General features: G+C 44.0%; 1 protein-coding gene across 3 annotated transcripts in view; it reads right to left on the minus strand.

The window, feature by feature from the left end:
• Nucleotides 1–15,881: 15,881 nt before the first annotated feature.
• Nucleotides 15,882–24,180, minus strand: part of kdm4b (lysine (K)-specific demethylase 4B) — an 87,791-nt gene continuing 79,492 nt past the window's right edge. For all 3 annotated transcript variants that reach the window (XM_036977813.1, XM_036977812.1, XM_036977811.1), the window contains exons 20-22: nucleotides 23,505–23,624; nucleotides 20,389–20,481; nucleotides 15,882–17,639 (exon numbers count right to left, since the gene is read on the minus strand). In XM_036977813.1, coding sequence (XP_036833708.1) covers nucleotides 17,178–17,639; nucleotides 20,389–20,481; nucleotides 23,505–23,624 — 675 coding nt within the window. In that variant the 3' untranslated portion in view covers nucleotides 15,882–17,177. The remainder of the gene's footprint in view (nucleotides 17,640–20,388; nucleotides 20,482–23,504; nucleotides 23,625–24,180) is intronic.

Genomic DNA, 24,180 nt, shown 5'->3' on the forward strand with positions numbered 1-24,180 from the left:
GCTAAGTATTGATAGCAACTGGCTGACTCTTGAAGTGCTAATGTAACGTTAGCAGGCTGGTATGACTAACATTAGCAGGCTAGTTGGCTAGCAATCTTGCAAGCTGATTTGTAACAATATATTCATAAAGTATTTGATTGTAAGTTGGCTCAAAATGTAATTGAAACCAGTAGTAATGAGTTTTGGTTTAATTTGAAATTATACATTTGAAGTTATTTCTTTCGGATTTTACATTATAGGGAATTAGCTGGCTTACCGGGTCCTCCATATGACGTCACACCCCGCAAATGTTTTTTCCTGGCATGACCTCGGCATTCTTCAGCCTTCTACGGAATTTTGATCAGTTTTATGTCATAACTCGAAAATAGAAAAGTGAGGTGTAACTTTATATTGGGATGCAAAGCCATATGTTACATGTGGTTACATTTATCCTACCTACCCCTTAATTGGAGGTGTTTAGGGCCTGTAATGTGTTTTCTCCAGATAATTCATTTTCTTTCTCCAACAACAGTCTCTATCAGCAAAGTGAAATTAGGAATTTGCACAAAAAAAGAAAGAAAAACACCACACGGAGCAAAATTCTACACAGGCTAAAGGCTAATTGTGTCTGAAATGAGGTTTTAAGCTACTGAATTAACAGAGAACATAGTGTACAGAGCAAGGGGCTGAGATACGGGAGGGGGGGGGGACTAGGGAAATAAGCCTAGGTCAAACGCCACTCACAGATTAGCATGCAGACTCCCCCGAAGCACTTGTGTGTTGTCTTTACCTCACAGAGGACTGAGTCTGCTGATCATACCGATAGCCAACTCCCTGAACAAATGGCTTTATTCTCATGTGCCTATCTGAGTGAAGTGAAGAGAGAAAGTGTACATGTGCATATTGAATGTGGTTGATGGATTCAGCCCGGGCCCTGAGAGAAGGGGTTGGGCTGCGACCGCTCTAAGACTAATTGGACGATTAAGAGCTTTGAGGGGGCAGTCATTTATTGGTCTTTCCTGACCGGATAAAGATGCACTTTATTAATAGGCCACACACTCACCAGTACTGTTTTTCATTTAAACTTGTAGGGCCTCTCTTTCTCTTCTCTCCCTGATGAGAAAAGGCACCCAGTGCCGTCTGCCATAGAGAAGTGAGGAGAAGTGGGAGCGACCGAGTGCTGTGCAGAGATAAACATGTATGGATACTTATTTCCAGTAGTCACAGGAGCTTGACAGATGTGATTGTCTGGAAAAGAGAAAGTGAGGAGAAGGTTGCCACATTCTCCTCAAATGTTGATTGGTTAAAGCCGCATTACCGCCGGTGTCTATTCCACAAGTTACCACCAGCTAAATCTATGACGCTAAAATGCCTATTTACTCTGTTCCATCTGACTGTGCAATCCACTGTCTCATCAGCCCAGCCAGGAACTTTATAAACTTGATCTCCACTATAAAAAAAAAACATCTAGACATTATCTCACATTTATTTTAGGCTAACATTTAGTTTTCAACCGCTGAGATTTGAATAAAATTTGCGGCCTGTCTCTCTGACATTTGCAACATTGTTTCAATATTCAAATTCGATCTCCAGCTGTCACATAGTAATGAACTTGTCGGGAGACAGACAGGCAGGCAGCGTTTCTCAGCCACTCGAAATCATGAAATAGGCTGGCATCATTTGTATGGATATATACAAGGAAATGTCAAATGAATAAAGAGAAAAAATTAAACAAAGTGAAAATAGTTTGTAGTCTTTCCAGCTTCAGTTTGAAGTGATTGTGTTAGTTATGTTGTTGGCTAGCTCCTCTGAACAACAGTGTCCCGACGAGCGAGTACATTTTCTATGCCAAGTGAAATCGCGCCTCATTAGCTCATTGCAATGGATGTGTCCAAATAAATGTCACTAGAAAACAGCTTGAACAAATGCAAATGTGGCTACTTTGCTCTTATTCTGGCTGCATGACTGTACAGTGCATTAAGAAAGTATTCAGACCCCTTGACTTTTTCCACATTTTGTTATGTTACATCCTTATTCTAAAATGGATTAAATAGTTTTTTCCCTCATCAATCTAAACACATCCATTGCAATGCCCATAATGACAAAGCAAAAATGTATTTGGGTAGTTTTTCGCATTCTTCTCTGCAGATCCTCTCAAGCTCTGTCAGGTTGGATGGGGAGCGTCGCTGCATAGCTATTTTCAGGTCTCTCTGGAGATGTTCGATTGGGTTCAAGTCCGGGCTCTGGCTGGGCCACTCAAGGAAATTCAGAGACCTGTTCCGAAGCAGCTCCTGCGTTGCCTTGGCTGTGTGCTTAGGGTTGTTGTCCTGTTGGAAGGTGAACCTTTCCCCCACAGTCTGAGGTCCTGAGCGCTTTGGATCAGGTTTTTCATCAAGGATCTCTCTGTACATCTTTCGCTCGATCCTGACTAGTCTCCCAGTACCTGCCGCTGAAAAACATCCCCACAGCATGGAGCTGCCACCACCATACTTCCCTGTAGGGATGGTGCCAGGTTTCCTCCAGACGTGACGCTTTCAGGCCAAATAGTTCAATCTTGGTTTCCTCAAACCAGAGAATCAGAGAAAATATCAAAGGCTGCACTGAAATCTAACAGTACAGCTCCCACAATCTTCTTATTTCTTTAAACTAATCATCAGTCATTTGTGTCAGTGCAGTACATGTTGAGTGCCCTTCTCCATGAGCATGCTGAAAGTCTGTTACTAATTTGTTTACAGAGAAATAGCATTGTATTTGTTCAAACAAAAAAACATGAAAAAGGTTTGCTAAGAGCTGGCAGCAAGCTGATAGGTCTGCTGTTAGAACCAGTAAAGGCCACATTACCATTCTTGGGTAGCGGAATGACTTTGGCTTCCCTCCAGGCCTGAGACTTTCCTCTGGGCTCAGATTAAAGATAGGACAGATAGGAGTGGCTATAGAGTCAGCTACCATCCTCAGTACCTTTCCATCTAAGTTGTCAATGCCAGGAGGTCTGTCATTATTGATTGATAACAGTAATTTTCACACCCCTCCCACACTACCTTTACAAAATTCAAACTTGCAATGGTTTTCTGTTATTATTTGTTTTTTGTGCATGAGAACGATGGCTCAATCATCGTTGTTGGCATTTCCGGCTTACGCCAAAGATCTTTTTCCATAATTCATATCATTGATCTTGGCTTCATAATACAGTTTATTATTCTTTTTGTTGAGTTTAGTCATATCATTTATCAATTTGCAGTAAGTCAGACTTATTAGCCACTTCCCTTGCCTCATCTCTTTCAAACATACCATTTTTCAATTCCTCGTCAAGCCATGGTGCCTTAACAGTTATAATAGTCAGTTTCTTAACAGGTGCATGTTTATCAATAATTGGAAGAAGCAATTCCATAAATTCATCAAGTGAAGTAAGTGTCTGGATGCTCCTTATACAGTTGAAGTCAGAGGTTTACAGACACCTTACCCAAATACATTTAAACTCAGTTTCTCAGTTCCTGTCATTTAATCCTAGCAAATATTCCCTGTCTTTAGGTCAGTTAGGATCACCACTTTATTTTAAGAATGTGAAATGTCAGAATAATAGTAGAGAGAATGATTTATTTCAGCTTTTCTTTTTTTCATCACATTCCCAGTGGGTCAGAAGTTTACATACACTCAATTAGTATTTGGTAGCATTGCCTTGTTGTTTCGGGTAGTCTTCCACATAAGTTGAGTGAATTTTGGCCCATTCCTCCTGACAGAGCTGGTGTAACAGAGTCAGATTTGTAGGGCTCCTCGCTCGCTTTTTCAGTTCTGCCCACAAATGCCTTATAGGATTGAGGTCAGGGCTTTGTGATGGCCACTCCAATACCTTGACTTTGTTGTCCTTAAGTCATTTTCAGCAACTTTGGAAGTATGCTTGCGGTCATTGTCCATTCGGACGACCAAGCTTTAACTTCCTGACCGATGTCTTGAGATGTTGCTTCAATATATCCACATAATTTTCCACCCTCATGATGCCAGATATTTTGTGAAGTGCTCCAGTCCCTCCTGCAGCAAAGCACCCCCACATGATGCTGCCACCCTCGTGCTTCACGGTTGGGATGGTGTTCTTTTGCTTGCAAGCCTACCCCTTTTTCCTCCAAACATAATGATGGTCATTATGGGCAAACAGTTCTATTTTTGTTTCATCAGACCAGAGGACATTTCTCCAAAAAGTACGATCTTTATCCCCATGTGCAGTTGCAAACCGTAGTCTGCTTTTTTTATGGCGATTTTGGAGCAGTGGCTTCCTCCTTGCTGAGTCGATATAGGACTCGTTTTAATGTGGATATAGATACTTTTGTACCTGTTTCCTCCAGCATCTTCACATGGTCCTTTGCTGCTGTTCTGGGATTCATTTGCACTTTTTGCACCAAGTACTTTCATTTCTAGGAGACAGAACGTGTCTCCTTCCTGAGCACTATGACGGCTGCGTGGTCCCATGGTGGTTATACGTGCGTACTATTGTTTGTACAGATGAACGTGGTACCTTGAGCCGTTTTGAAATTGCTCCCAAGGATGAACCAGACTTGTGGAGGTCTACAATTTTTTTTCTGATGTCTTGGTTGATTACTTTTGATTTTCCCATGATGTCAAGCAAAGAGGCACTGAGTTTAAAGGTAGGCCTTGAAATACATCCACAGGTACACTTCCAATTGACTCAAATTATGTCAATTAGCCTATCAGAAGCTTCTAAAGCCAGGACATCATTTTCTGGCATTTTCCAAGCTGTTTAAAGGCACTGTCAACTTAGTGTATGTAAACTTCTGACCAACTGGAATTGTGATACAGTGAATTATATGTGAAATAATCTGTCTATAATCAATTGTTGGAAAATGTACTTGTGTCATGCAAACTATAGTTTGTTAACAGAACATTAACAAAACTAATTTCTTGGGGGAAAATGTGTACATTGTTTTTCAGATTTTTGAATATTCACATGAAAATCTTGCCAATTGGATGGAAATCTAGCTACTGTGATTGTTTTAAATTACAATGGTCAAAAATAAACAAAAATACAAAACAAATTCTGAAGCAACAATTTTGTTAGGTCTGAGTGGGGAGGGGAAAGCTGACAACAAGCTGTTAATAGCAGAGGTTTGGAACTTACTTTCTTGTTGGTCTATTGTCTAATTTGCCACCTGGCGATGTCACCAGGCAGGCCAAATCTCCACCCATACAAAACTAGCTGACATTTCAGGTGGTCTTTCAGACCACATTAAAAGGGTATTATCATTATTTTGAAAATGTCACAGTATTATTCTAACCGCATAGTGTGGAAATATTAATGCCTAGTGATTAACTGAAATGTCGGTTATTTTTGACTGACATTGGTTCAATTTTCCATTTCGTTCAGTTTTTTTTCTGTGAGCTCTATGCGCACATTGCGCCGTTTCTCTAGAGATCAATCAGATCAAACCCAAAGTGTGTGATGTGGTAGGGAGATGTAGTTTCCAACAGGCCAATATTCTACATAGTTTAGAGCAGAAAACGCAGTAATTAACTACAATGACTACAATGTGTGTTTCTTTTATGCCTGCCAAAGATTGTGCGATTGTGAGGGTATATAGAGAGCAGTTGCTTCCCAAGGTATCTCTACATGAAAATACACCATCTGTGATTGGTAGTTGGTATGCAGGAGTCATAAAAGTATGCCTTACTAAAATAGTGATTTTGTCAGACAGAAAAGGTAGCAGCTCTATAGAGATGAGATAACGACTTCATCAAATAAAACAGATGTTATACAAAACAACTGAAGTATTTTATTAAAGTAAAAGTCATGTGACTAAATGATGGTTAAAAAGTAATAAGCAGTAATGGGCAGTCTCTATCATCGTGGGACATTTATTCATTGTTGTTACGTCGTTTCAACCCACATAATGCATAATCGAAATTGAAATCAAAAACCATAATTTTTTTAATAATCGAACTGAAATCGACCGACCTTATAAAGCACTAATCGCTCAGCACTAGGAAGTATTGTATATAAAACACAGGGAAAATCACGTTTTTGACTGCACTGCCCCTTTAAAAATACTTATTGACCTAATGCGTGTAGTTTTGGAAAAGCCAACTGTTTCCAGACATAGAGCCCTACACTTTGCTTTATGTCTGAAAACCATCTCATATGCTCAAATGTGCCATGCAAGGCAAAGTAGGCCTATCACTTTGCCAACATGGAAACAAATGAACTAAAAACGGAGTTTCAGCTTCATTGAGACCTTTGTTTTATCTATTGAGTTGACAGTCAAATTAGTTGGTTGCCGTTATTTGATGTGCCTATTGTCATATATGTTTCCCAAAGTAAGACTGACTGAGAATGCCTGCACCACTTGTATTTTCAGACACATTGGATGGTGATGGATAATGTAGACCTTTCAGGACAAGACAACAAGTCAGCAACAGGGAGGCTTAAGAAGTGCCATTGCTAGGAGTATAATTATTATTATTTTTGTTAAGTTTCATTGGTGCCGCTGAGTGTAGGCCTTGTTTATGTTTTTGTGAATTAACAGTGTTTTCTGGAAACACCTATTGCCTATATCACAGCATTGAATCCCGACCCAATTGCCACCCACTATTTGTTTGGTGCCGAAGGTTTCATATGTTAATAGCTTACCACCTTTGGCTTATGTGCTCACCGCTCTTTGTACTTCAACCTCCCGATGTCTGCCTTCGATTCATTTCTTTCCAACTCTTCCTTTCCCCTCCTTGCCTCTTTTGACCTCACTGTTTCCCAGGCCCCTCCCACTTACAAGACAGGCAACACGCTTGACCTCACTGTTTCCCAGGCCCCTCCCACTCGGAAAGGCAGGCAACACGCTTGACCTCACTGTTTCCCAGGCCCTTTCCACTCACAAGACAGGCAACACGCTTGACCTCATCTTTTTCTAGAGGCTGTTTGCCTACTAATCTCACTGCAATCCCCCTCCAGGTCTCTGATCACTACTTTGTTTCCTTTTCTGTCTCCCTGTCCACTTGACCCCATCCCCTTCCTCTCTTCTCCAGACCATCTCTGGAGACTTTCTCCCATTCCTCACTTCCCTCATCAACTCGTACCTGGCCACTGGCTGCATACCCTCTGACTTCAAAATGTCCAGAGTCGTTCCCCTCCCCAAGAAATCAACACTCAACCCCTCTGACTACAGACTGGTATCTCTTCTTTCTTTTATTTCCCAAACACTTGAGCGTGCTGTCTCTGACCAAATCTCTCTCTCTCTCTATTACTCTCAGAACAATCTTCTAGACCCTAACCAAGACCGTTCACTCAACTGAGACTGCTCTTCTCTGTGTTATGGAGGCTCTCCACACTGCCAAAGCTGACTCTCTCTCCTCGGTTCTCATCCTCCTAGATCTATCCGCTGCTTTTGACACTAAACCATCAGATCCTCCTCTCTACCCTCTCAGGGCTGGGCATCTCAGGCTCTGCACACTCTCCCTGGCAGGCTGCTCGTACCCTCACTACTGGTGTACCCCAGGGCTCAGTTCTAGGCCCTCTCCTCTTCTCTCTATACAACAATTAACTCGGCTCCGTCATATCCAAAAAGTTCAATTGTAATCTCATCTGACCAGAGTACCTTCTTCTATATGTTTGGGGAGTCTCTCACATGCCTTTTGGCGAACACCAAACGTGTTTGCTTATTTTTTTCTTTAAGCAATGGCTTTTTTTCTGGCCACTCTCAGCCACTTTCTGGCCAAGCTCAGCTCTGTGGAGTGTACGGCTTAAAGTGGTCCTATGAACAGATACTCCAATCTTCGCTGTGGAGCTTTGCAGCTCCTTCAGGGTTATCTTTGGTCTCTTTGTTGCCTCCCTGATTAATGCCCTCCTTGCCTGGTCTGAGTTTTGGTGGGCGGCCCTCTCTTGGCAGGTTTGTTGTGGTGCCATATTCTTTCCATTTTTTATAATGGATTTAATGGTGCTCTGTGGGATGTTCAAAGTTTCAGATATTTTTTTATAACCCAACCCTGATCTGTTCTCTACAACTTTGTCCCTGATCTGTTTGGAGAGCTCCTTGGTCTACACAGTGCCGCTTGCTTGGTGGATCCCCTTGCTTAGTGGTGTTGCAGACTCTCGGGCCTTTCAGAACAGGTGTAAAATACTGAGATCATGTTACAGGTCATGTGACACTTAGATTTCACACAGGTGGACATTATTTAACTAATTATGTGACTTCTGAAGGTAATTGTTTGCACCAGATCTTATTTAGGGGCTTCATAGCAAAGGGGGTGACGACATATGCACCCACCACTTTTCAGTTTTACATTTATTTAGTATTATTATTATTGTCATTTTTTAATTTCACTTCATCAATTTAGACTCTTTTGTGTATGGCCATTACAATGAAATAAAAATTAAAATCAATTTAAATGACATAGGAAAAACCCCAAGAGGGGTGAATACTTTTGCAAGGCCCTGTATGTAAATCTCCCCACATGAAGATTGGCTCTCCCCAGCTAAGGCCTTGTCAAACAAAGGTTTCAAGGTTGCATCAGACTTCTGAAGTGTAGTAACATTTTGGGGAACATCCCATTGCACCTCTAACCCAGACACATCAGCAACAGGTCCAGGGGTCCCCACAAACTTCACAAGACGCCGCTGGCGGCATGACTTTCTGGGCCCTTTGGTCCCCCCCCCTCGCACAGACTATCACAGAAGTCAGGCAGAGGTTGTAAACCAGCTTTGGCCTGGGCACGAGTGACAACTGAGCATGACATATGAACATCAGACTGGCAAACTGACTGCTCATATACAGTAGCTGACCCCCCACATTTCCCAGCAGATCAGCGAGTACAGCTTCCCCAACATCATCTCAAAAGGTAGCTTCTCTACTACCCCAACTTTGAGGAGGTACTTCTGGCACAGAATCTCAACTGTGAGCTCAGCTGTGGGCTGCTGCGAGTGTTCACCGTGAACACACTGGATCAGTGTCTGATGACCGTAGTCAATGCAATTACCAGGTACATGATATTTTCTGATCAAAGACAGGGAACTGCCGGTGTCAATCCTTGCAGTAAGACTTTTACCATTCACTTTACAGAGGACTAAGACTGACCCACTCTGCCTATCCTGAACACCATCCCCCTCTCTGGGCACATAACAGTAACCCGAGAGCTTGGATTTACAGAGTGGAAAACATTGAAGCTTTGTGCCCTTGCTGCTGACAGTAAAAACAGGTCAGGCCCCTCCCATCAGAGCAAACTGCATGATCCCTTACCTCCCTCCTCCCAGACACATACCCCCCAGAGTTACCTCCACCATCTCTGGCATCTCTGATGTCCCTTGTGTCTCTGAAACTCACTGGAGCGGGTGCTGCAGGTCGTGGTGGGCCCCCTTTACATGCATTAAGGTGCTGCAGTGCCAGATTGACGTTAAGTCTCCGGGGAGATGTTGAACTTCACCAGCATCGCTTCCTTCAGATCCATGTAGATGTTGGACGACCCCTCCTCCATTGCTGTGTAAGCCACTAAGGCCTTGGCCGTGAGCAATGGGACAAGCCTGTAGTTCCACTCAACCTCTGGACACCGCCACGTCTTGGCCCTTCACTCAAACTTCAAAAAAGCAGGTCGTTTTCAATGTGCTCCCCCTGCTGGAATGACGGCATCTTCGGCTCCTTCCTCACGAATGCTGGAGGGTGGACGTTGGCGCTGGTGGACTGGTCTCCTGGTGCTGGGGTTGGTCTCATCACTGCTTGGGGACCCTGCTGTGGAGTTGAAGTCCCTGCTGTGTCGATCCTCAGTCGTTCTGGTGTTGGCAGACCCAATCTTGGGCTCTCACTGACGAGTTCCGCTTGGTGAGGAGCTGTGAGGAGAGATTGTCATAATCCCCGGGACTCCTGCTTGGGGTCTTCGTCCCTCCTCTCAAGGCAGGTGAGAAGTTGCTGGAAAAGGGCTATCGTGGTTGTGTGTGGTTCTATCGGCAGCTCAAGCGGTTCTGGTTCTGTTTGTCCCCTTGGTGGGCTCCAAGTTTCTCATAATTGACCTGAGCTTTCAGTCGGAGCTTGCATCCACTACAAGACCATGGTACTTGCCTACGGAGCAGCAAGAGAAACTGCCCCTTCTTACCTTCAGGCTATGCTCAAACCCGACACCCCAACCCGAGCACTCCATTCTGCCACCTCTGGTCTCTTGGCCCTCCCACCCCTACGGGAGCGCAGCTCCTGTCCAGCCCAGTCCTAGCTCTTCTCTTGCTCAATACAACCCAGAGAGATAAGGCTAGTTGATGCTTAGCCTCAAGGCTTCCTCGTAGACTGAAGGGAATTATTGTTTCTTGTTCCCCCAGGCTAGCTCTTTCGAGATTGTCTTTCTGTGTGATCAATTTCAGATTCAACGTCTTTTAAATTCTCTATATGACAAAAGAAAACGGTGTCAAGACTAGACTAGACTAGAGCCATGTAGTGTGGTAATATTTGATACCAAAAGTTTGGACACACCTACTAATTCAAGGGGTTTCTTTATTTTTACTATTTTCTACATTGTAGAATAATAGTGAAGACATCAAAAAATATGAAATAACACATATGGAATCATGTAGTAACCAAAAATTGTTAAACAAATTAAAATACAGTGGGGCAAACAAGTATTTAGTCAGCCACCAATTGTGCAAGTTCTCCCACTTAAAAAGATGAGAGAGGCCTGTAATTTTCATCATAGGTACACTTCAACTATGACAGACAAAATTAGAAAAGAAAATCCAGAAAATCACATTGTAGGATTTTTAATTAATTTATTTACAAATTATGGTGGAAAATAAGTAGGACACCAATAAAAATAAGAGACTTGATTGGGCCAAGAAACACGAGCAATGGACATTAGACCGGTGGAATTCTATTTTTTTTGTTCCAAACGCCACGTCTATGTGAGACTCAGAGTAGGTGAACGGATGGTCTCTGCATGTGTAGTTCCCACCTTGAAGCATGGAAGAGGAAGTGTGTGGGGTTGCTTTGCTGGTGACACTGTCAGTGATTTATTTGGAATATAAGGCACACTTAACCAGCATGGCTACCACAGCATTCTGCAGCAATACGCCATCCCATATGGTTTGCACTTAGTGGGAATATCATTTGTTTTTCAACAGGACAATGACCCAAAACACACCTCCAGGCTGTGTAAGGGCTATTTGACCAAGAAGAAGACTGATGGTGCTGCATCAGATGACATGGCCTCCACAATCACCTGATCTCAACCCAATTGGTTTGGGATGAGTTGGACAGCAGAGTGAAGGAAAAGCAGCCAACAAGTGCTCAGCATATATGGGAACTCCTTCAATACTGTTAGAAAAGCATTCCTCATGAAACTGGTTGAGAGGATGCCAAGAGTGTGCAAAGCTGTCATCAAGGCAAAGGATGGCTACTTTGAAGAATCCAAAAAAATCTAAGATAATGCAGCATTCCTAAGACAACACAAATGAATTCTTGCATTCGGTTGATAAGAGTCAATTAGTGGGCTGGGCCCTACAGCCGTATATTTAGACTGAATATTGAACGGTTGGTTATTAAGTCCCTGGGATTTTTTATTTACAATTGGTAATAACTGTTGAAGAATCATGGTGTTTGCTTAAATAACGAGAGATTGATTGTGAATATTTTCCCCTTTAACGCTAATGTAAACAAAAGTGCTGGTATTATTGCTCGTCTTTGTACGTCATTTGTTTGGAAATGTAGGCCTTAATGCGTAAACAACTTGGTGTTTCCACTACAGGAGACTGCTGTGGGTTTGTGAAGACTAGTCTGAGCATCTGTGTTGTACAAGTCTGCGTACGGCAGTCCCCTAAGATGCGGCTCACATACAGCAGCGTTTTTAAAATATTTTTTTTATAGAACATGTTATGATCTTAGAACCAGCCCTGCTTCCTGTCTGTACTTTGTGTTTGGTCACAATATCACCCAACTGTGCAGATGCGAGGAGCTGTTGGTTCCAAATGTATGCAGTTTCCCCATAAATCACGGTTCCATGCCGCCCTGTGTGTGGACTGTGGAGAGAGGGAGACTTGTTTATCAAAGTGATACATAGTAGTAACTTGACAACCGTATACTGTACACAGTATGTGTGTGTGTGTATAGGTGGGGGAATATGAACGTTAGAGGCATCCAATACCAAATCTACCTCTTAATCCTTAAGAGGGGGTAGCTTATCACCTACCCCGTACACACTTTAGGGGGTATATAAATGAGGGGTGTTATGGACGTTGTCTAGTCTAGGTATTGTGACATTTGCTGTGTACCTCGCCCCGTCTGTCTCTGTGCTAACCATGTCACAGCTCAAATCAGAAACTGTTGGTATGTGCCACATTCCCATTCTGGTCATGTTGTTAAAGCCCGAATGAAAGTGAACAGGAAGAGCACATTTTATCGGGACCAGAAACCTGAAAGAAATGCTAGTGCAGTGACTGCTGCTCCCCCCCCCCCCCCTCCCCTCCCCTCCTCTCTGCCACATCTCGCCCTGCGAAGTGAGAGGATTTGTTGAACCCCTAATCTTTTGAAGTCGTTGTCTAGCTGGAAGGTTCCTTCTCCTCGTGTGGCCCTGCTCGTCTGGCATTGCACAGAAAGAAACTTGTTTTGAAGTCGCCAGATGAAAAGCCGGCTGACGTACCGAGGGGGATGAGGTCTCCACAGAGTGACCCCCTCTATCGGTGTGACGGGTGAGGGGTGTGGGGGGGTGAGGGTGGTTTTAGCTGTTTGATGTGAGGCAGGATTTCTAATTATAGCTGGCATACTGAGGGGGGGGGGGGGGGGGGTTGTAGGGGGTGGGCAGAACACGATGGGACTCGGGGGGACTCACGGTGACAAATCCTCCAGACGCACACACACACACACACGTCGATGCCAAAGCTGAGTCGCCCTCTGTAATGGCACAGCTATTAAAATTCTAAAGTGGCGCTCTCAGTCCTGCTTTGCGGTGGGGATGTACCAGCTCTGCAATTACTTTAACAGGATGACAGGTTTTATTTATATGAACCTTCGTGGGGGTAAATGAGTGTGGACTGAAAAGGACAAGCAGTACTGGTTTCCTTCATCCCTTTAGTGAAACTGAAGTGAATGATATGAGCAGATGTTAATATAGCGTTCAGTTGCGTTTGACATCGACTACATTCTCAAGCGTGCCACGTGTTGCGGTGCTGGGTTCATCCTTCGTATAATGACAAAATGATTGCAGTTTGAAACCAGCATAAATATTTGAATCCACTCAGTACAAATGCCACTGCTGAAGAGAGCATCAAAATATGAAAAGGCAAATTTGAAGCAAGTCAAGATGAATCATTTATCTGTACTCAGTAAAGATATGCCAGGGCCTAAGGGACTCTCGCTCACACATCTCCAAATGGTTTTCTAAACATGGTCATTTGTCACAGTGCAAGCACATAATCAATATTTCTGTAGTAAGAAGAGAGGGGATCCCATAATTCACAACTCATGTCTCATCATGTCATATACAATACAAAGTGCCGTCAGAAAGTATTGATACCCCTGGACTTATTCCACATTTTGTTGTGTTACAGCCCGAATTCAAAATGATTAAATCAAAAACAACTCTCACCCATCTACAGTACCCTATAATGACGAAGTCAAAAAAAATACATTTATTGAAAATGAACTATATATCCCAATGCCCCAGGGCAGTGATTGGGCACATTGCCCTGTGTAGGGTGCCGTCTTTCGGATGGGATGTTAAACGGGTGTAATGACTCTCTGCGGTCACTGAAGATCTCATGGCATTTATCGTAAGAGTAGGGGTGTTAACCCCGGTGTCCTGGCTAAATTCCCAATCTGGCCCTCATACCATCATGGCCACTTAATCACCCCCAGCTCTCAATTGGCTCATTCATCCCCCCCTACTGTAACTATTCACCTGGTCGTTGCTGTAAATGAGATTGTGTTGTCAGTCAACTTACCTAGTAAAATAAAAAGTTAAATAAATGGTCAAGTAGATTTAAGTCGAAACTGTAAAATCGGCCACTCAGGAACATTCACTGTCTTCTTGGTAAGCAACTCCAGTGTAGATTTGGCCCTTTATTTTAGTTTATTGTCCTACTGAAAGACATTCATCTCCCAGTGTCTGGTGGAAAGCAGACCAAACCAGGTTTTCCTCTAGGATTTAGCATGTGCTTAGCCCCATTTCGTGTATTATTTATCCTGAAAAACTCCTGTGTCCTTAAAAATTACAAGCATATCCATAACATGGTGCAGCCACCACTATGCTTTAAAATATGGAGAGTGGTACAATATTTGTATTTGCCCAAAACATAACACACAGGACAAAAAGTTAGTTACGTCGCCACATGTTTTGCAGTACTATTTTAGTTCATTCATCATTATTGACAGAGTGAAAAGAAAAAAGCTTGTACGGAATAAAAAATATTCCAAAATGTGCATCCTGTTTGCAACAAGACTTAAGTAATACTGCAAAAAATGTGGCAAAGCAGCTAACTTTTTGTCCTGACCACAACGTGTTGCGGTCTCAGTTCCTGAGTGGCTGAGTTACAGTTTTGACTTAAATCTACTTGAAAATCTATGGCAAGACCTGGAAATGGTTGTCTAGCAATGATCAACAACCCATTTGACAGAGCTTGAAGAATTTAGAAAATAATAATGGGCAAATGTTGCACAATCCAGGTGTGGGAAGCTCTTAGAGACTTACCCAGAAAGACTCACAGCCGTAATCGCTGCCAAAGGTGCTTCTACAAAGTGTTGACTCAGGGACGTGAATACTTATGTAAATTAGACATTCATGCATTTCATTTTCAATTAATTGTCCAAAACAAAATGTAGAAACACATGTTTTCACTGTCATTATGCGGTATTGTGTGTAGACAGGTGAAAATTTCATTTCGAATTCAGGCTGTAACAAAATGTGGAATAAATCAAGGGGTATGAATTCTGTCTGAAGGCACTGCATATCTGTTTACTAGATCCTATTCATACAGTGTTCTGTCACTGCCTTTGACCATATTCTGGTGATTGTGGTTGCCATCCTTGAACAGGGGCAACATTTCAGAGTACTTGAAATGTACTCAACTGTATTCAATAATACATAGGGCTAGAGCAAACCATCTACATTACTACCTCTACATTTTTTGGGGGAATATCTGTGACCTCACAGCGTAAGAGCCATAGGCTGCATTTACACAGGCAGCCAAATTCTGATATTAACCAATCACACCAGAGCTTTTAACATCAGATCCTTTTTCAGAGCTGATCTGATTGGTCAAAATGTGTGTGAAGGAAATATCAGAATTGGGCTAGCTGTGTAAACACAGCAACAGCTGCCTTTTGTGGTGGAACTCTAGAAGAAGGCATTTTAGAGATGTTGAGACCGGTTGCCTTCTGATTCTCTACCCTTTATCCAGAAGTGTGCACTCCCCTCCCCATGCATTTAAAGCTATCGGATTGGTGCAAGCATGGCTGGAGGGAGTTCCCACCATATCCCTTACACCAGTCCATTCCTTTTATAATCGATGAGAGGGGAAATGTACGAGTGCACAGTTTCGGAGAAGAGTAGAGAATCCGACAGAAAGCCACAATTGGCAGATGAGGTGAGGAACAGTCACTGTCCCGCTTCTCATTAGAACTACACCTATGGGCAGTAAAAATCAATAGTGACCTCAATGGCCTCTGGAACACTTTTCCCCTCCTTTAAACATTAGCCTCCTCTTTGGGATTCAGGTTGTGATGTTGCCAGAGGAGGATGGGGGGGGGGGGGGGGGGGGGCAAGTAATAGCTGTAGTTATACCTCCACTGTGCTCAATCGCACCATTAGAGCAAAGTCAAACTGTAGCGGCCTGCAGGGAAGGGGAGTGGTGCGTGGGATGAGCAAGGACGGACAGCTGGTGGAAGAGAGAGGGATAAGAGCGAGTTTCGAAACATGAGAAAGGAAAACCACGGCAGCTAGTAATCATTGCAACTCTTGTTTAATTCCTATGAAATAAAGCCTCTTCAACAGTTAAATGAAATGGCTAGTATGACATTGACAGATGTGATTCACATACACAAGGCTTGCACTATGTACAATGTGACTAAGGGTATGAGAAACATGCTTCCTCAGTTGGTCCAGGATACCTTACAGCACCCTATATAAAGAGTCAACACACCATTTGAAAATTCATCATTTCTTCACCGGAGTAGAAATTCAATTTATGGTTCTAAAATCTCAACAAAAAAAAAGGATCACAATTTGATAATCAAACCATTTTCTCCGTCACCTCGTGAGGTTAGTTAATATATATTCACAAAAGAAACAGAAAGAATAGTCATACAGACAGACAAAATTGAATAGTAACATTGATTTGACATTTTACGAAGAATGCTACAAAAACAAGCCCAGAAGTAGAAGTTCTGGAGTTGGAAAACGTGAGCCGTTTGTATACGGCCATTTGTGTAACACCATTTTGGGGTTTAGTCGACGCAAGGTCACATTCGCAACTACTGCGACACATCTTCACAAAATTCAATGGTTCTGCAGACAAGTTTACGGTAAAGTGCAACTACCATGGTTGCATTGAACATGTTTTTCTTTGTACAAATATTTTATATCAATATGTGACTAAGACATTTAAATACTTGTGAAACCCCCGTAATACACCCCCACCCTTTCCCCCAGGACCTCTCGCAAGAAAAAACAAAAATACATTATTGAAACTGTACACAAATATTCTGTCCATTTGATTTTCCGTTTCCTTGTTAGCGGTTGGTATGGCTTCTTTAAAAAATAAAAAAAAGAGACTTGTAGCTGGTTTTATAGAACAACTCAAAAAGCTGATGCACGTAGACTGCTGATGTCACGTGCCCATTTGAAGGGGTTCTCCTTTCTGTAAAAGTGTGAGAAATGGGTAAATAAATGGATGCAGAGAGGTACGGCGTTGATGCTCGCGAGAGTCTATTCATGTCTATACATTGTGTCTTGCACAATGGAAAAGATACAGAGGTGCGGAAGAAGCCTCCCTCTCCCGCTGCAGTTCCAGGAGCTGCCCATCACCACAGTGAGAAAATTCAAATGAAGAGACATGCAACCGAGGAGGGCTTCCTCTGCCGCCCTGTTTTCAACTCCTGTGTAGCGGATGCTACTGTCCATTAGCTAGCCTCCGTTAGCTTCGTCAACCGCTAGCTTCCGTTAGCATAGATTAAGTTATCTTTCATAGCATTAGCTGAGCTCCTGTGAGCCTAGCTAGCACTGCAGAGTGGTATGTCTCATTAAAACAGGGGGCCGGGGCCCTTTTCCTGAGGGGGGAAATGTGCATTGAGCAGAGTCTCCATGTAGGATACGTAGCTGGAGCTAGGCGTGTAGACTTCGCCCTGGTGCTGGGAGGGCATGTCTGGGGACAGGGGCAGCAGGGGGGCGGCTGGGAGATGGTCAGCGAGATAGGGGTCAGGGAGAGCGGGCATTGGGTTAAGGGTGGGCTCGGGGATGGGTATTGCCAGAGCCTGTGTGAGGGTAGGGGCACTGATGTCAGTGTTGGGGGGAGCAGACACATGGCTGGGGGTGGTGGGTGTAATACTGTGAGGTGCTGGGGCTGTAGCTGGGGGGTGGCGTCCGAGGTGCTGCTGCGTTGAGTCCATGAGGGCTTGAGGTGGGGGGTGAGGAGCGGGGAGGCGAGGCCGCTTGGCTGCCTGTGGTTCATCTCCTGACATAACACCTTCCTGGGTTGGTATTGCCTGGAGAGGTAAGATACAGCTTATGATTAAAACAGTGGCATGAAATAGACACAATCCCTTCTTCCATACCTTTGCCCCTACATCATACAAACCACTACAACCTTTTCAACCAAACTGTAAGCATGTATGTTTCCCATCAAGTAAAGTACACGACATGACCAAAAGTATGTCGTCAAACATCTCATTCCAAAACCATGGGCATTAGTTTGGAGTTGGTACCCCCTTCGCTGCTATAACAGACTCCACTGTTCTTTGAAGGTGTTCAATTAGATGTTGCTGCGGGGACTTGCTTCTATTAAAGAACAAGAGCATTAGTGAAGTCGGGCACGGATGTTGGGCGATTAGGCCTGGCTTGCAGTTGGCGTTCCAATTAGTCCCAAAGGTGTTCGATGGAGTTGAGGTCAGGGCTCTGTGCAGGCCAGTCAGGTTCTTCCACACCGATCTCGACAAACCATTTCTGTATGGACCTCGCTTTGTGCACGGAGGCATTGTCATGTTGAAATAGGAAAGGGCCTTCCCCAAACTGTTGCCACAAAGTTGGAACTACAATGTAATTGTATACTGTAGCGTTAAGACTTCCTTTCACTGGAACTAAGGGGCCTAACCCGAACCATGAAAACAGCCCCAGACCATTATTCCTCCTCCACCAAACTTTACAGTTGGCACTATACATTGGGGCAGGTAGCATTCTCCTGGCATCCGCCAAACCCAAATTAGTCTGTCGGACTGCCAGATGGTGAAGCGTGATACATCACTCCAGAGAACGCGTGTCCACTGCTCCAGAGTCAAATGGTGGCGAGCTTTACACCACTCCAGCTGACGCTTGACATTGCGCATGGTGATCTTAGGCTTGTGTGCGGCTAGCCGGCCATGGAAACCCATTTCATGAAGCTCCCGACAAACAGTTCTTGTGCAGTTTGGAACTCAGTGGTGAGTGTTGCAACCGAGGACAGACAATTTTATACACTACATGCTTCAGCACCCGGCAGTCCCATTCTGTGAGCTTGAGTGGCTGAGCCGTTGTTGCTCCTAGACGTTTCCACTTCACAATAACATCACTTACAGTTGACCAGGTGCAGCTCCAGTAGGGCAGAAAACTGACAAACTTACTTGTTGGAAAGGTGGCATCCTATGATGGTGCCATGTTGAAAGTCACTGAGCTCTTCAGTAAGGCCATTCCACTGCCAATGTTGACCTAAGGAGATTGCATGGCGGTGTGCTCGATTTGTATACATGTGTCAGCAACTGGTGTGGCTGAAACAGCCGAATCCACTCATTTGAAGGGGTGTCCACATACTTTTGTATATACACAGTATGTACAACTCCCCGCCTTATCCATTTGGACAGTGAAGCTGACATTCTATATTTTAGCATTGTACCCTAGGACTTTGGATATGAGATCAAATGTTTCATATGAGGCGATTGCACAGAATGTCACCCTTTACTTGAGGGTATTTTCATACATATCTGTTTCAGCATTTAGAAATGAAAGCACTTCTTATATTTAGTCCCCCCGTTTAAAAAAGTAATAAGTATCTGAACATAGTTTATTTACAGTGCATTCGGAAAGTATTCAGACCCCTTGACTTTTTCCACATTTTGATACGTTACAGCTTTATTATAAAATGGATATATATTTTTCCTCGTCAATCTACACACAATGCCCTCATAACGACGAAGTAAAAACAGGTTTAGGGTTTAGACATTTTTGCAAATCTATGAAAATGCTAAACATACCTTATTTACTTAAGTTTTCAGACCCTTTGCTTATAAGACTCGAAATTGAAATCAGGTGCATCCTGTTTCCATTGATCATCCTTGAAATATTTCTACAACTTCATTGGTGTCCACCTGTGGTAAATTCAATTGATTGGACATGATTTGGAAAGGCACACACCTGTCTCTAAAAGGTCCCACAGTTGACAGTGCATTGGGCCCATCCCTACGGTGAAGCATAGTGGAGGCAGCATCATGCTGTGGGGATGTTTTTCAGCGGCAGGGACTGGGAGACTAGTCAGGATCGAGGGAAAGATAAACGGAGCATGGAGAGATCCTTGATGAAAACCTGTTCCAGAGCATGCAGGACCTCAGACTAGGGCGAAGGTTCACCTTCCAACAGGACAATGACCTTAAGCACACAGCCAAGACCACGCAGGAGTGGCTTCGGGACAAGTCTCTGAATTTCCCTTTAGTTGCCCAGCCAAAGCCTGGACTTGAACCCAATCGAACATCTCTGGAGAGACCTGAAAATAACTGCAGCGGAGATCTGAATAGTTATGTAAATGTAAATGTTATTTTATTTGCACTAAATTCTAAAAACCTGTTTTTGCTATGTAATTATGGGGTATTGTGTGTAGATTGATGAGGGGAAAAAACTATTTAATTAATTTCAGAATAAGGGGTCTGAATACTTTCCAGATGCACTGTACATACAGTGGGAAGTACATTTTATAAAAGGGCTCAGCACAGCCCTGACTGAACTGATTATCATAACGTAATGTGCAATAATATTGTGCACGCACCAATTCCTTTCCTCTCCTGCCATCCTCTCCCCCAGCCCAGCCCACTCCTGCCATCCTCTCCCCCAGCCCAGCCTACTCTTGCCATCCTCTCCCCCAAACAACACCTGCTTCCCTCTCACCAGCCCATCCCTGCTTCCCTCTCTCCAGCCCATCCCCCTGCTTCCCTCTCCCCAGCCCATCCCCCTGCTTCCCTCTCCCTAGTAGGTGGGTGCCAGGTGATCGCGTACCAGGCGGGCGCAGACCCTTTTGGGCAGGTCCTGCTCCAGCGAGTGGATCTCTGTTTGCTTCAGTAACAACTGTGACTCATCCTGGAACTCCACCTGAATAGTGGAGAGGACGAGAGAGAAAAGAGAGATGGAGAAAGAGAGAGGGCAAGAGAGTGAGAGAGAAAATAAAAAAAAACTTTAATAAAAAGTTGATGAAGTGTCATACTTGGAAAAACTACAAAAACAGACCCTATGATTTTTGGAGAGTCCCTGGCTCCAAGTTGGATAGGTCAATAGGACAAAATACTGTACCAGAATTGCGTGATTGAAGGTAACAAACACAAACACCAGGGTTTCCATTAGCAGGTAATAGCCGGCTTTTGGGCGCCCAAAAAATGGAAAGCCGATAAATAAAAAACTGCCACCGGCCAATTGTCCAGGAGAAGAAAAAAGTTGGATGCCAAAATACAGTTTTTTTAGCCTGTTCATCGATGGAAATACCCGTCAATGTAAATACATTTCGATTGGTCATGCTTATCAGTCCATAGGTCCATTTGCATAATGTAGTGGAATTAAATTGGCGCGGGTGTATTTTTGTTAGTAGTTATGTTTATCACAAGTGCACAGCACATGAGTAGGAAATCTGTCAGGCAGCGTGAGAGCAACAGCTAGAGCTTCTCAAACAGCTCATTCGTTGCTGCTGGACTAAATGTGCTTTTATAAGCCCAATCATTGGGTAACAAAAATTCAACAAATGCAAAAGGAGGTTGATTAAAAATAGCTACAATTATTTTAAAAATGTAAACTGGTAATTGAAGCGTGCTTCCCATTCCCCATTCTATTACATAAGCAATGGTAGGCAGGTTATCAGCTCGTTTACCCACCATTTTGGAATGAGCTGGAGAGGGTATGCATTTTGAAAACTCTGGTGAGTGAGTGAGTGAGTGAGAGAGAGGCCCTTTGGGGTGGTGACGGCTACTAGACAAGGTCGCGCTCGCCACCCTGACACAGGCACCAGCTGGAGAGTTGATTTTAACAGCTTCTTAGCGCTGGCTCACACAGACATCTCACCGCCAGTAAGACGGGGAGGGAATACACTTTTTGAGAAGTTTTTCTTTCTTTTTTTCTTCTGAAAGTGTTGTGGTTGTTTGTTATGTTGGAAATAACATCTGAAAAAACAGGATTTTACAAGCACAGTGAGACTCCTAGATTAGAGCGCACACACACACACACATGCGCATGTCCGTGAACTCACATCGACTGCATTCGGAAAGTATTCAGACCCCTGGACTTTTCCCACATTCTGTTACGTTACAGCCTTATTCTAAAATGGATGAAATATATTTTTCAATTGAGTTCAAGTCCGGGCTCTGGCTGGGCGAGTCAAGGACATTCAGAGGCTTGTCCCGAAGCCACAGCTGTGTGCTTAGGGTTGTTGTCTTGTCGGAAGGTGAACCTTCACCCCAGTCTGAGGTCCTGAGCAGGTTTTCATCAAGGATCTATCTGTACTTTGCTCCATTTATCTATGCCTCGATCCTGACTAGTCTCCCAGTTGCTGAAAAACATCCCCACAGCATGATGCTGCCACCACCATGTTTCACCGTAGGGTTGGTGCCAGGTTTCCTACAGACGTGACGCTTGGCTTTCAGGCCAAAGAGTTCAATCTTCGTTTCATCAGACCAGAGAATCTTGTTTCTCATGGTCTGAGAATCTTTAGGTGCCTTTTGGCAAACTCCGAGCGGGCTGTTATGTACCTTTTACTGACAAGTGTGTGCCTTTCCAAATCATGCCCAATCAATTGAATTTAACACAGGTGGACTCCAATCAAGTGGTAGAAACATCTCAAGGATGTTCAATGGAAACTCAATGGAAGCTCAATTTCAAGTCTCATAGCAAAGGGTCTGAATACTTATGCAAATAAGGTATTTCAGTTTTTTTTTTTATACATTTGCAAAAATGCCTAAAAACCTGTCTCCAAGTGTCGTTATGGGGTATTGTGTGTAGATTGCTGAGTAATTTTTTTTATTTGAACCATTTTAGAATAAGGCTGTAATGTAACAAAATGTGGGAAGAGTCAAGGGGTCTGAATACTTTCCAAAGACACTGTACATACAGACAGACTCACACACTGATTAAAGGGATTGGTCTGTGTGATCCTAAACCAGAAAAAGTGTGTGTGGCATTTGTCTTGTCATATCACACGTCGCCCATGCCGAGTATGTGTGAGCTCTGAGCGCTGAAAGTGTGTGTGAGCGCACAGACGTGCTCATTAGGCTAGGACCAGGCCGACTTGCTTCGAGATTAATATAACAGGCTCTTTCTCTCGCTCTCTCGCCTTGTGTGTGTGTGTGTGTGCGCGTGTGTGTGTACACACCACGTGTCTTCTGAGGAGTTGTGTTGCTCTGGTACAAATTCCAGGAACACTAAGCAGGAAATTCCTCTCCTCTAAGCGGTATACCTCGTAAGCACTCTGCGCATCGCACCAATAAATTCCCCACGTGCCGACCGCAAACGCTAAATCTCTCAACTTTTACATTTCAATGCCCGCTGTTTCAAGATCCTCCGTCATAACCTACAAGGGTGGCCATCCTTTTTCGCACGCAGATAAATACCGTGCCGGAGAGTAAAAGTCCTGTAGGTTGTAAGTTGTGTCGTAAAGAGGCTGGAGCTGTAGAACCGACCTCGTGCAGTGATAGGGAATCAATGTAAATGCCTTTCATAAAGCCTACTAAAAGAGTTTACAACAGGTTTGAGGGGAAATATATTCTTCTTGACCTGTCCGCGCATCCTAGTGGTAGAACGATAATATACAGTAGCTCCATTTTGCCCTAGGCTATGCTAATGTGGACTTTATGACTCAAGTGACGCGTTTTAGACGTCAGATGTTTACAAACTTCAAAAGTGGTCCGGATTTTAAGCCATATACCCCTCGGACCCACATGGCGGTACACAGGGTGTACAGGCTTCTGTACTAGACTAGCTCGAACATCCCGATTCTAACTAATCAACTTGACATTAGTGCTGGGCTCGAATCAAAAACCTGCACCGAGGCCTATAGTCGCTCTCCGGGTAAAATGGTTGGTGGGCTGATGAGGGGGAGTGAATAAAGGAGAGTATGGGAGGCCACCGCTACTCACCTGGTAGTGCTTGTGGACGTGGTCCCTGACGTAGGAGGCGTTGAGCGCCTTGCCCTCCGTGGTGTGGACCAACATCAGCTCGCCCATCTCTGGCGGGCCGTTACGAAGACAGTCATGACTCTGGAAGTGGGGAGACATGGGGGGGGGGGGGGGGGGGGGGGGGGGGGAGTGAGGGAATGAGAGGAGGGAACAAGACAAGAACAGGTTAGGATTTGAGATGCATCCAACATATCCATTCGATATGCCGCTCTATGAAACACGGCTTTGAGAGCTCATTTTCTCTCCTGTTGTTATGTTCGTCGACTAGGTCAACACTTCACCATATAATGGTCACCTCACTGTTTTAAACCTTAACGATTAACATTGACGGGGCTGTAGTGGAGCGGGTCGAGAGTTTCAAGCTCCTTGGTGTCCACACCACCAACAAACTATCATGGTCTAAACACACCAAGCCAGTCGTGAAGAGGGCACAGCGCAACCTTTTCCCCCTCAGGAGACTGAAAAGATTTGGCATGGGTCCCCACATCCTCAAAAAGTTCTACAGCTGCACCATCGAGAGCATTCTGACCGGTTGCATCACCGCCTGGTATGGCAACTGCTAAGCATCTGACCGTAAGGCGCTACAGAGGGTACTGCGAACGGCCCAGTACATCACTGGGGCCAAGCTTCCTGCCAT

The sequence above is a fragment of the Oncorhynchus mykiss genome, chromosome 5, assembly GCF_013265735.2.
Source record: "Oncorhynchus mykiss isolate Arlee chromosome 5, USDA_OmykA_1.1, whole genome shotgun sequence".
Lineage (NCBI taxonomy): Eukaryota > Metazoa > Chordata > Actinopteri > Salmoniformes > Salmonidae > Oncorhynchus > Oncorhynchus mykiss.